Here is a 13442-nt window from a genome sequence, read left to right as displayed (position 1 = left end):
TCATCACTGTCCTTCAAGGAGAACCCAGCAAGGAACTATAATGCTGCTGCTGTCCACTTTTGAATGGTGCCTGGATATCATGCAGAACCATTTGTAAACGAGTTTTCTCTTCCTCAGTCAATTGATCATAAGGAACTCCACATGAGGCCATAGGTGCAGAGTGGAAGATGGAAGGTAATGTGACAGGAGTGGAGACCATGGATATCTGGGTCACTTCCTCATGCAACTTACTGGTGCCTTCAGGACCTGTTTGGGCCTGATCTTATATATACCACTTCCATTTAATGATGGAGTGCTGCTGTGCATGTCCAACTTTATGGCTCCATGGGTCAGACAACATCCAATTTACGATGGGCAGCTCAGGCCACATGGTAACTTGGTGGCCCATGGTTAAGCATTCAGTCTCTACTAAGGCCCATTAACAGGCCAAAAGCTGTTTCTCAAAAGGAGGGTAGTTATCTGCAGAGGATGGCACAGCTTTACTCCAAAAACCTAAGGGTCTGCACTGTGATTCACCAATAGGGGCCTCCCAAAGACTCCAAACAGCATCTCTATCCATCATGGACACTTCAAGCACCATTAGATCAGCTGAAATATACGGCCCAAGTGACAGAGCCATTTGAGTGGCAGCCTGAACCGTTTTCAGATCCTTCTCTTGTTCTAGGCCGCACTCAAAACTAGTAGCTTTTTGAGTCACTTGATAAATAGGCTGGAGTAGCACACACCAATGAGGGTTATGTTGTCTCCAAAATCCAAAGATGCCCACTGGGCATTGTGCCTTCTTTTTAGTCTTGGTAGGGGCCAGATGCAATAACTTATCCTTCACTTTAGAAGGACTATCTCAACATGCCCTACACAGCTGAACCCCTAGATATTTCACTGAGGTGAAATGTGCCTGAATTTTTGTCAGATTGATTTCCCATCCTCTACCATGCAAGTGTTTTACCAATAAGTCCAGAGTCATTGACCCTTCTTCCTTATTAGGTCTAAAATCAGCATAATGTCATAAACGTAATGGACCATGTGACATCTTGTGGAAGAGAAAGGCAACCAAGTTCCCTGTGGACTAAATTGTGACATACTGCTGGAGAGTTGATATAGCTCTAAGATAGGACACTGAAAGTGTATTGTTGGCCTTGCTAGCTGAGGGCAAACTTCTTCTGGTGGTCCTTCAAAACAGGTATGGAGAAAAATGCATTAGCCAGATCAACTTCTGCATACTAGGTACCAGAAGATGTATTAATTTGCTCAAGCAGTGAAACTACATCTGTAACAGCAGCTGCAACTGGTGTCACTACCTGGTTAAGTTTTCAATAACCCACTCTCTTTACCTAAGATTCATCTGTCTTTTGCACAGGCCAAATAAGTGAGTTTAATGGGGATATGGTGAGAATAACCACTGCATCCTTCAACTCCTTGATGGTGGCAGTAATCTCTGCAATCCTTCCAGGAATACAGTGTTGCTTTTGGTTTTATATTTTCCTGGGTAGGGGCAGTTCTAATGGTTTACACTTGTCTTTTCCTACCATAATAGCCCTTACTTCACTTGTCAGTGATCCAGTATGGGGGTTCTTCCAGTTGTTGAGTATATCTATTCTAATTATGCATTCTGAAACCGGGAAAATCACTACAGGATGGATTCAGGGAACCACTGGACATGCTGTGAGATGGACATGAGCTAAGACTCCATTAATAACCTCACCTCTATATGTCCCCACTCTCACTGGTGGACCACAGTGACATTTTGAGTCTCCAGGAATTAGTGTCAGTTCAGAGCCAGTATCCAGTAATCCCTGAAAAGTCTGATGATTATTTCCTTTTCCTCACTGAACAGTTACTCTCATAAAAGGCCATAGATCCCTTTGGGGCAGGCTAGGAGAAAGATTAACAGTATAAATCTTTGACAATGTAGTGAGGTCCTTCCTCAAAGGGACCCAGCCTCTCCTTCATTCAAGGGGTTGTGGGTCTTTAAATTCACTCATGTCTGCGAATTGACTTGTTGGCAACAGGTTTAGTTTTTCCATTTAGAGGAGATGCAGCAATGAAATTGATACAGTTATATTTTAAAAGAAATCTAAACATAGACGGTTGGCGTAGTCCTGAAGCATGGTTCGGTAAAAGAAACTCAATGAGAGTTCAAAAATAATGCAAATACCCTCTCTCTGATCTTGTGATCTGATTCTTAAATCATTTCAGAATGTCTGACTAGAGACTCATGCTCAACCAGAGTATGTGCTTCCTTGAGGAGGTATGAGGATCTTTGAGAGCTTTTACACTTCCATCCTCTAGCTTCTTATTTGCCTTGCCCCATCTTCAAATCATTTGTTAGTATTGAGAGGTTGTCCTTGGAACTGTGTATGTGAACAGTGTGAGGGATGCAAGGAAAGAGAGAAAACTAATAACATAGAGGAGTATGCGGACTGGATGTCCATTTAGACACAGTGTAATAATTAAGAATCTGCACTTTGAAGTCAGGTAACTGGGTTCAGATTCTGCCTCTGCTACTTATTAGCGGTGCAATTTTAGGCAAGTAATTTAATTTCTCTGAGCCTCTGTTTCTCAAATATACAGTAAAATGATAAAAATATTCACCTCAGAAGAATATGTTGAACATAATGACGATCTAAGCACAGGACCTAGAACAATAAAATCAGGTATATGTGTGTGTGTGTGTGTGTGTGTGTGTCATATATATGTCTCACATACTGTCATGGTTTGAATTATGTCCCCCCAAAAATGTGTGTATCAATTTGGCTAGGCCATGATTCCTGGTACTGCGTGATTTTCCTGTGTGTTGTAAACCTGCCTCTATGATGTTAATGAGGGAGGATAGGTGGCAGTTGTGTTAGTAAGGCAGGACCTGATGTACAAGACTGGATTGTGTCCTGAGGCAATCTCTTGAGATATAAAAGACAGAAGTGAGCAGTGAGACAGGGGGACCTCATACCATCAAGAAAGCAGCGCGAGGAGCAGAGCGTGTCCTTTGGTCCCTGAGCTGAGAAGCTCCTAGTCCGGGGGAACACTGAAGAGAAGGCCAACAGAGAGAAAAAGCCTTCCCCTGGAGCTGACAGCCTACTTTGATTGTGAAGAAATAAACTTCACTTCGTTAAAACCATCCACTTGTGGTATTTCTGTTATGGCAGCACTAGATGACTAAGACACATACTTTGGACATGTCATCACTTTGGACATGTTATCAGGAGGGATCCGTCCCTGGAGAAGGAAATCATGCATCATGCTTGATAAAGTAGAGGGTCAGTGATAAAGAGGAAGACCCTCAACGAGATGGATTGACACAGTGGGCTTAAGCATAACAACAATTGTGAGGATGGCGCAGGACCGGGCAGTGTCTTGTTCTGTTGTACGTAGAGTCACTATGAGTCGGAACTGACTCGATGGCACCTAACAACAACAAATATACATATATACATATATATATTATACACACAACACGTATATACATGGAAACCCTGGTGGCATAGTGGTTAAGAGTTTGGCTGCTAACCAAAAGGTTGGCAGTTCAAATCTACCAGGCACTCCTTAGAAACCATGTGGGGGCAGTTCTACTCTGTCCTATAGGGTCATTATGAGTGAGAATCGACTCGACGGCAACGGGTTTGGTTTTTATTTGGTTATATATACTGCGCCCTGGTGATGTAACAGTTAAAGCACTCAGCTGCTAACCAAAAGGATGGTGATTCAAACCCACCCACTGGCTCCAGTGGGGAAAGACCTGGCGATCTGCTCCAGTAAAGATTACAGCCTAGAAAACCCTATGGGGCAATTCTACTCTGTCACATTGAGTTACTATGAGTCAGAATCCACTCAACAGAACCCAACAACAACCATGTATATATATATATATATACATATATATTTTTTTCTGACCTTCACCAAAATACTGCGTGATAGAGTTTATTTTATTATCCTCTTTTATAAGTTAGAAAATTGAGGCTCAGTGAAGTTATTTAAGTCACCCTAGGTCACAAAGCTAGCAAGTGGTGGAACCAGGATTTGAACTTGATCACTAAGATAACTCAGCAAGTTGATTTCCCCTGAATTCCTAAAATAGTATCTTCCGCTTCATGAAGATTGAAGTACCCTCCTGCTCAAGAGTCTCCCCAAGGCACCCTTCATGTCTTTGTTTCTCAGGCTATAGATGAATGGGTTCAGCATGGGTGTCACCACAGCATACATCACTGCTACAATCCTGTCCTTGTCAGCTGAGTCAGCAGTGGAGGGAATGAAGTACACCCCAATAGCAGACATATTGAACAAACAAACTGCTGACAGGTGGGAGCCACAGGTGGAGAAAGCCTTCCACTTCCCACTTGCTGATGGGACCCTCACAATGGCAGCCATGAAGAGGATGTAAGAAATGATGATTAGCAGGGGGATCAAGATGGTTAATGCCCCTCCCTAGCACATCAGCACACATTGGTTAGCATAAGTATTGGAGCAAGAAAGCTTCAACAGGGGGAGAAGTTCACAAAAGAAGTGGGGTATGATGTTGTTAGCACAGAAGGATAACTGAGTCAGGAGAATGATGTGGGTTAGAGAGTATGAATGAGCAAGTACTAGGGACAGCCATCAGCAGGATGCAGCACCTGGGACTCATGACCAAGGTGTAGTTAAGGGGGTGGCAGATAGCCACAAGCTGGTCATAAGCCATCACTGCCAGGAGAAAAACGTCTAGACCAACGAACCACAGGAAGAAGTAGACCTGAGACAGGCATCCAGCATAGGGGATAGTGCTGCTGTGAGCCTGAATGTTCACCAGCATCCTGGGAATGGTTGTAGATGATAAACACAGGTCAGTGAGGGAGAAGTTGGCCAGGAAGAAGTACATGGGGGTGTGGAGGTGCAGATCACTGCCAATGGCCAGGATGATGAGCAAGTTTCCCACTACAGCGACCAGGTACATGCCCAGAAAGATGCCAAAGAGGAAAGGCTGCTGCTCCTGTTGCTCAGAGAGGCCCAGGAGGAGGAATTCAGAGACACTGGTGTGGTTTTCTGGTTTCATGTCACTGGAACTAAGGAATAAAATGAAGGGTGACACTTTAAAAAACTTTCCTTGCCCTGATATTGTCTCAGTGAAAGCCAAGGCATAAAATAAAGATGGCCTCAGAATATTAATAATAATAATAATTTAAAAAACCCAAACCCATTGCTGTCTGTTCGATTCGACTCACAGCAACCCTATAGGCCAGAGTAGAACTGCCCCATAGGATTTCCCAGGAGCGGCTTGTGTATTTGAACTGCCAACCTTTTGGTTAGCAGCCGAAGGCTTAGCCACTGTGCCACCAGGGCCCCCAGAATGTTAATAGCTGTACATTATCTCCTTGAAATCTTAAAGAGCGCTATGAAGTAGTTATTGTTATGTCCATTTTATTGATGAAGGAACTGCATTGCCTAGAAAGAGATAGAGGTTAAGTTTAAATCTTGGAAATTCTGACTTTAAAGTCTGTGACCTTAACCTATCTACTACTCTGCCTCTACTACTAAGGCTTGTTGTTGTTATTATTGTTAGGTGCCATCAAGTCGATTTTCAACTCTTAGAAACGCCATGTGACAGAGTACAACTGCCCCATGGCGTTTTCTAGGTTGTAATTTTTATGGGAGCAGATCACCAGGTCTTTCTCCTATTGAGTATGCTCCAACTGCCAGTCCTTTCTTAGCAGCTGAGCGCTTAACCATTTCACCACCAAGGCTGCCTTCTGCTAAGGCTCCCAGAACTAATTCATTTATTCACTCCGCAAACATTTATTGAGTACTTATTGCGTGTTAGTTCCTGTTCTAGGCACTAGAGAAAGAATGGTGAAGAGTATAGCAAAGATCCTGCCCTTATGGAGTTAATATTCTAGTCAGAGGACACATGCAAAATATAAACACTTAAATAAACAAGAAGACAGGTGCTAAAACAAAAACAAAATGTAGCAGTGACTAGAGGGTTACTTTAAATTGAACAGTCAGCAAAGAACTCACTATGGAGAAATGAATCAGAAGAAGCCATCCAGATAAAGAACTGGGTGGAAGAGTATTTCAGATGCAGGGAACAGCAAGTACAACCATGAGGATGAGTGCATGCATTTAGAGGAGCAGAAAGAAGGCAAAATGTGGCTCAGGTATGGTGAATAAAGGAGAAGGTAAGAGAACAGATTGAAGAGGTAGTCAGGAGCAGGTCATATATGTCCAAGGAGAGCAGATTAGGGAAATTAGATTTATTTTCAGTGCAACCAGAGGCCTGCATGGGTGAAAGGGTGGTTAAGCAGCAGACTGCCATGACCTGACTATGATATGGAAAGACCACTCTGCTACTATGTAGAGAAGGCCTGTAGGGACAAGAGTGCAAGCAGGGAAGCTAGTAAGGAAACACCTTCAGGACCCCTGGGTGGTAGCTGTGGAGATAAAGTGAAGTGAAGGGATTTGGGCTATAGAGAGTTTAGTAACTTGCCCAAGGAACGTAAGTGATGGATCTTGGCTCTAGAGTAAAAGGCTTTTCACTCTACCAGCTGCACCCTTAGGGTACAAGTATTAAAAGTCTCTGAAATAAAGGGGAAGGAATTAAGGTGATTCCCTCTATCAAGAGGCTCCTTTTAAAGATTATATGGCTAAAAATATCTGAGACATGGTATCTAGATTATTTCTGAAAGGGTAGAATGTTTGGAACATCCTGGAAACATTAGAAGACCGAGAGGAGGAGTGCCAGAGATTTGGATGACTGAGTTATTCTCAGAAAGGGAGAGAATGGAAAAGGCAAAGGCTTCAGGGACAAGATTGTAGGTATAAAAAGCATTTATGAGGTGTTTACTGCGTGCTAATGAGTTACATCACTTAATTCACACAACCTATGGACTATGTGTCACTACCTTACATTTTCAGATCACGAAACAGAGAAGTTAACTGGCCAGCCTAAAATCACACAGCTAATAAGTGAACAGGAGCACTGGTGGTGCAGTGGTTAAGAGCCTGGCTGCTAGCCAAAAGGTCAGCAGTTCAAATCCACCAGCCATTCCTGGGAAACCCAATGGGGCAGTTCTACTCTGTCGTATAGGATCACTATAAGTTGGAATTGACTCGACAGCAACAGGTAGTAGTAATACTAATAAGTGACCAAAACAGCATTCAAACTAAGGTCTCTCTTCTACCAAACGTGGCAGTTGGTTCATTATGCAAAGCCACCTCCTGAGGTGGGCAGACCTTAATTTTTCTCATGGGTAGTCACTGCAGATGTTTGTCAACTGCTTTGAGAATGTAACTATGTGGAATAGACCCATTCTTTGGAATGCTGCCACAGTGATTGTATGGAGCCATGTTTATAATTATTCATCTTTTAAAATATTTACTGGTTGCCTACTCTATGCCAGGAGTTCCTGTTATTTAAGGTTTATTGAAACAGGCACTGCCCCTTGCCTTTACGGAGCTTAAAGGCTAATTACGAGACTCGCAATAAACAATAAAGCAATTAAACATGAACACTGATTAGTATTTAAAAAGGAAAGGCATGGAAGTACCACTGAGAAATTATAATTGGAGGGCCTAATTTATATTAGTGTTCAGGGAAAGCGTCTTCAAGGAAGTTAAATGTAAGGTAGGACCTAAAGCAGTAATTAACTATGTCAAGAGTAGAAGTAAGAAGAGGAGGGATAAAAACTTTCCAGCATATGTGAAGGTCCTAAGGCCAGTGTGGCTGGAGAAGAGTGAGCAAGATGATGGGTGGCATGGAGATATGACCGTGACCCTCTGGCCATTACTGATTAAACCATAGAGTCAACTTTAGCTAGTCAGATTGTCTTTTCAGAACTTGGAATTAGTGATATACAGGGTCTAGCTAGTTGGTGTTTGGCTTTGATGATAAAAATTCCTGTCGAGTTGGAAAAAGAGGCAGCATTCTGGCCACTAGATCCTTGTGTAAATCTTTGTAATAGAGGAACAGAAACTAAGAAAGTAGGAATAGACTTAGAGGAAATAGTAGTCAAGATACCTGGCATTCCAGAAAGACACAGTAGATGCCTAATGGTTTTACAATTTACTTTAGTTCTCTTGAATTTTTTTTCTATTACAAGAGGCAGAATAACTTAGTGCTCAAGAGTTCAGACTCCGGGGTAAGACAGACTTTGGCATCTGCCTGTGTCATATTCTAGCTATGGGTAAGTTACAAAACATCTCTATGATAGCAACAAGAACAATAGAAAGGAGAGTTAACAAATATGTATTGAGTGTTAACATATTTCCAGGTGCTGTACTAAGTGCTTTACTTGTCTTATCTAATTGGATTTTTACTATTTCATAAGATAAACCCTATTTTTTGAATAAGGAAACTGAACTATAAAGGGATGAAGTAATTTTTCCCAAATTATACAGCTGGTAAATAGAAAATCCCAGACTTAAATTCTGGTCTATCTGATTCAGCACTTATCCATCTGATCTCAACCAATCTCAGATGTTATAGAGCTGTTGGGTTTGTAGCTTCAACACTTTCCCATCGGACACTGGCAAATTCACATGACAACCCTAGCTGAAGACTCAGCCCCTTCTCCTTATGAATCTCCAGCATAGTTTCTGTAGTTTCTGTCGCTCAGGCCATATTTACCATTTACTGGTCCTTCTTTGTTTCCGACTTTTCCATTCCAATCACCAGTAATTATCGATGCATCTCGATTGCATGTCTGATCAATTTTAGACTGCAAAAGTTGGTAAAAATCTTGAATTTCCTCGTCTGGCATTAGTGGTTTGTGCATAAATTTGAATAATAGTCATATTAACTGATCTTTCTTGTAGATATATGGATATTATTCTATCAATGACAAGGTTGTACTTCAGGATAGATATTGAAATGTTCTTCTTGACTATGAATGTGATGCCATACCTCTTCAACTTGCCATTCCTAGCATAATAGACCATATGATTTTCAGATTCAGAACGGCCAATACCAGTCCATTTCAGCTCACTAATGCCTAGGATATCCATCTTTATGCCTTGCATTTTATTTTTGATGACTTGACATTTTCCTAGATTTATAGTTTGTATATTCCATATATATTCTATTATTAATGGATGTATACAGCTACTTCTTTTCATTTTGAGCCATGCTACATCAACTAATGAAGGTCCCGAAAGCTTTACTCTATTTACATCATTAAGATTGACTCTACTGTGAGTAGGCACCTTTCCTGCAGTCGTATTTTGAGTGCCTTCAAACCTGAGGGGCTTATCTTCTGGCACTATATCAGATACTGTTCTGCTGCTATTCATAAGATTTTCACTGGCCATATTTTTTTAGGAGTAGATTGCCAGGTCCTTCTTCCTAGTCTGTCTTAGTCTGGAAGCTCTGCTGAAACCTGCCTACCATGGGGGACCCTGCTAGTATTTGAAATACTGGTGACATAGCTTCCATCATCGCAGCAAGATGCAAGCCACCACAGAAGGACAAACTGACATTAAATATACAAAATATTTTAATCCATTATAATGCAGATTGACTTTTAATATGTTTCTAGTTTTGAACTATTATTAATAAGGCTGCTGCAAATAGTCTTGTAAATAGCTTTTGTTAAGCATATATATGCAATTCTCTAGACTATGTATCTAGGAATGGAAATGCCGACTCATGGGAAATATTTTAATAAGAACTGTCCAACAGCATTCCAAAGGGTTTATACCAATATACACTGCCATTTGTAGCATGAGAGAGTTTAGTTGCTCCACATCCTCAGCAAGACTTGGATTGTTAGTCTTTTAAATTTTAGCCATGCTGGTGGGTGTGTAATATTATCTTTTTGTGGTTTTTATTTGTATTTTTTGATATAAACTGAATTGGAACACTTTTTAATATGTCTATTTTCTGGAGCCCTGGTGACACAGTGGTTAAGAGCTCATCTGCTAACCAAAAGGCTGGGCAGTTCTACATTCTCCTGTAGGTTCACTGTGAGTCGGAATCGACTTGACAGCAACGCATTTATTGGTCATTTGATTATCTTTTTTTGTGAATTGGCTATTGATTTTTTTTTGCTTATTTTTCTATTGGTTTTTTGCTCTTTTTTCTTATGGATATATATAATATTTGTATGTTATACATGAATATATTATTATATTACATGTATTATTAATACATTATTATATTATGCATAATAATATATTATTGATATATATCATATATTTATATATTTTGTATTTTATTTCTTTGTTAAAGATAGATAGATGATAGATAGACATAGACTCTTTTCCCACTCTGTGAGTTGCCTTTTCACTCTCTAAATTATATATTTTGATGAACAGCAGTTCTTAAATTTAATGTAGTCCAATTTTTCGTTTGTTCATCTACAGTTAGTTATTTTTGTATTTTATTTTTACCTGACCAAATATGTATGTAAAGATATTCTCCTATGTTATTTCCAAAAAGCTTTTATTTATTTTTTTAACCTCTTATCTTTAGATCTTTGATACTTTTGGAAGTGATTTTTGTTTATGGTATGAATCATAATTCATCTTTCTTCTGTATGGATATCCAATTATCCCAGTGCCTTGTATTGAAAAGGCCATCCTTTTTTCACTGCATTACAGTATCACCTTTTTCACATATTAGGTGATCAAATATAAGTGGGTCTTTTCTGTTACATTGGTTTATCTCTCCTTATTACAACACCACAGTGCTGTAATTACAACATAGTTATGATAACTCTTAGTATTTAGCAGTGTGAGTCCTCCTACTTATTCTTCCTTGAAGGTTATTTTGGCTGTTTGTCACTCTTTGTATTTCTATGTGAATTTTAGAATTAGTTTGGCAATTGGCATGCACGAGCACACACAAAGATACTGGTAAGATTTTGATGGAATTGTTGGAGCAATTGAACATCCATATGGAAAGCCCAAGAATTTTTTAATAGCTTCAATTTTAATTTTCAAATACATGGAGGTTTAATTAGACAGCAAATCAATAATGATGAAAACAAACAAACCAAATCCATTGCCATCAAGTTGTTTCCAGCTCATAGCAACCCTACAGGACAGAGTAGAACTGCCCCATAGAGTTTCCAAGGAGCACGGTGGATTTGAACTGCTGACCTGTTGGTTAGCAGCTGAGCTCTTAACCACTGTGCCACCAGGGCGCCAATAAGGATTTAGCAGATGTAATAATATAATTAATATGTTTGATGTAATGATCATGTGAAGATCACTAGATTCAAAACTGCGAGAAGATTCACTCTACTTGAACCAAGTAAAACAATTATGAAGATGAATGAGTACTGAGTTTCTGTTTGGGGTGATGAAAAACTTTTGGAAATTGATAGTGCTAATCGCTGCACAACATGGTGAATGTGATTAATGCCACTAAATTTTTCACTTAAAAATGGTAATTTTTTGTAATGTATATTTTACCATAATTTTTAAAAATTAAATAAATTACAAGAAAAAACAGATGCTACATTAGCTTATAAGAAAGACTAAATAACGTTAAACAGATCACTTTATACCTCCACAATCCTCAAGGAAAACCACAGGATATCGGTAGACTCAACTCTGTAAGAACTCTGAAAAGCAATTGGAGTGTTGCAACAACGAAGCAAATGCTGAATGAAGAAAAAGGCAACATTTAAACGGCAGGAAAATGTTCATTTTTGACTGCCTGCACCCGTCCCTCTTCCCAGTTCAGCTGCAGCAGTGATGGCAGCAGTTGACCATGAACTGCACTCTAAGAGAAGAGCCTGACCTCTGGTTTGGGATTGAGCAGATCAGATTTTGCTAGTGGATTATGTGTGTGTGTTCTGATCTGTCTGGGGGCTGCATGAAGGATAGAATCAGGGTGCTCACACAGGCTGAGGAGGAGTGGGAGCAATGCCTGAAAGCTGTGAGCGGCCTTGGTTATATGAGGCTAAACAGTGTGATTAGACTATGTACCTAAAGCCTAAGGGCTGTAGGAGAATCCTGAGAGTTTCTTTCAGAAATTAATGCTTAGAAAAGCACCGTGTATATGGGGGAATGGAGAAAGCTACACATATGCTGAGGACAAAATGTATGCACAGAAGAAAACTAAGAAGACCCTTTGCTTTTACCTTGGAATAATCCCTAAGCATACTGAAAACAAGCCTATTTTTTTTCCCCATACAAAAATTTATACATAAGTTTAAGTGACACTAATTGCTCTCCCCATACTGTGACAGCACACTCCTCCTTTCCAACCCTGATTCCCCATGTCCATTCAACCAGCTTCTAACCCTCTCTGCCTTCCCATCTCACCTCCAGACAGAAGCTGCCTGTTTAGTCTCTTGTATCTAGTTGAGCCAAGAGGCACACTCCTCACGAGTATCACTTTATGTCCCACAGTCCAGTCCAATCTGTGTCTGAAGAGTTGGCCTCGGAAATTGTTTTAGCTCTGGGCTGATAGAGACTCCAGGGGACGTGATTTCTGGGGTACCTCCAGTCTCAGTCAGACCATGAAGTCTGGTCTTCTTACTAGAATTTGAGTTCTGTACCCCACCTTTCTCCTCCGTCAGGGACTCTGTTGTGTTCCCTGTCAGGGCGGTCATTGGTAGTAGCCGGGCACCATCTAGTTCTTCTGGTCTCAGGCTGATGAAGTCTCTGGTTTATGTGGTCCTTTAAGTCTCTTGGGCTAATGCGTTCCTTGTGTCTTTGGTGTTCTTCATTCTCCTTTACTCCAGGTGGTTGGGACCAATTGATGCATCTTAGATGGCTGTATGCAAGCTTTTAAGACCCCAGACGCCACTCACCAAAGTAGGATGCAGAACACTTTCTTAATAAGCTTTGTTATGCCAGTTGACCTAGATGTCCCCTGAAAGCATGGTCTTCAGATTCCTACTCCTGCTACTCTGTCCCTCAAAGTGTTTGATTGTATTTAGGAAACGTCTCAGCTTTGGTTTAGTCCAGTTGTGCTGACTTCCCCTGTAGTATGTACTGTCCTTCCCTTCACCTAATTCTTATCTGCTATCTAGTTAGTGACTAACCCTCACCCTCCCTCCCCACCCTCGTAACCATCAAAGAATGTTTTCTTCTGCGTTTAAACCTTTTCTTGAGTTCTTATAATGGTGGTCTTATACAATATCTGTCCTTCTGTGACTAAATTCAATTAGCATAATGACCTCCAACTTCCTCCAAGTTGTAAGATGTTTCATGGCTTCATCGTTGTTCTTTATCGTTGCATAGTATTCCATTGTGTGAACATACCATAATTTGTTTATCCATTTGTCCATTGATGGGCACCTAGGTTGTTTTCATCTTTTTGCTATTGTCAACAGTGCTTCAGTGAACATGGGTGTGCATATATCTATTCATGTGACAGCTCTTATTTCTCTAGGATATATTCCAAGGAGTGGGATAGCTGGAGCATATGGTACTTCTATTTCTAGCTTTTTAAGGAAGCACCAAATTGATTTCCAAAGTGGTTGTACCATTTTACATTCCCACCAACAATGTATAAGTGTTCC

At 40.5% G+C, this 13442-nt stretch overlaps 1 protein-coding gene across 1 annotated transcript; it reads right to left on the bottom strand.

Moving 5' to 3' along the window:
- Window positions 1-4083: 4083 nt before the first annotated feature.
- LOC101358396 (olfactory receptor 24-like) lies at window positions 4084-5026 on the bottom strand. The gene is given in 2 exon segments (XM_012555325.2): window positions 4084-4560; window positions 4562-5026. Coding segments are annotated over 2 exon segments (939 nt in total). The 5' UTR covers window positions 5024-5026.
- Window positions 5027-13442: the final 8416 nt, after the last annotated feature.

This window comes from Trichechus manatus, unplaced genomic scaffold, assembly GCF_000243295.1.
Source record: "Trichechus manatus latirostris isolate Lorelei unplaced genomic scaffold, TriManLat1.0 scaffold00038, whole genome shotgun sequence".
In the NCBI taxonomy this organism is placed as follows: Eukaryota; Metazoa; Chordata; class Mammalia; order Sirenia; family Trichechidae; genus Trichechus; species Trichechus manatus.
This window is presented reverse-complemented; position numbering and strand designations above follow the sequence as displayed.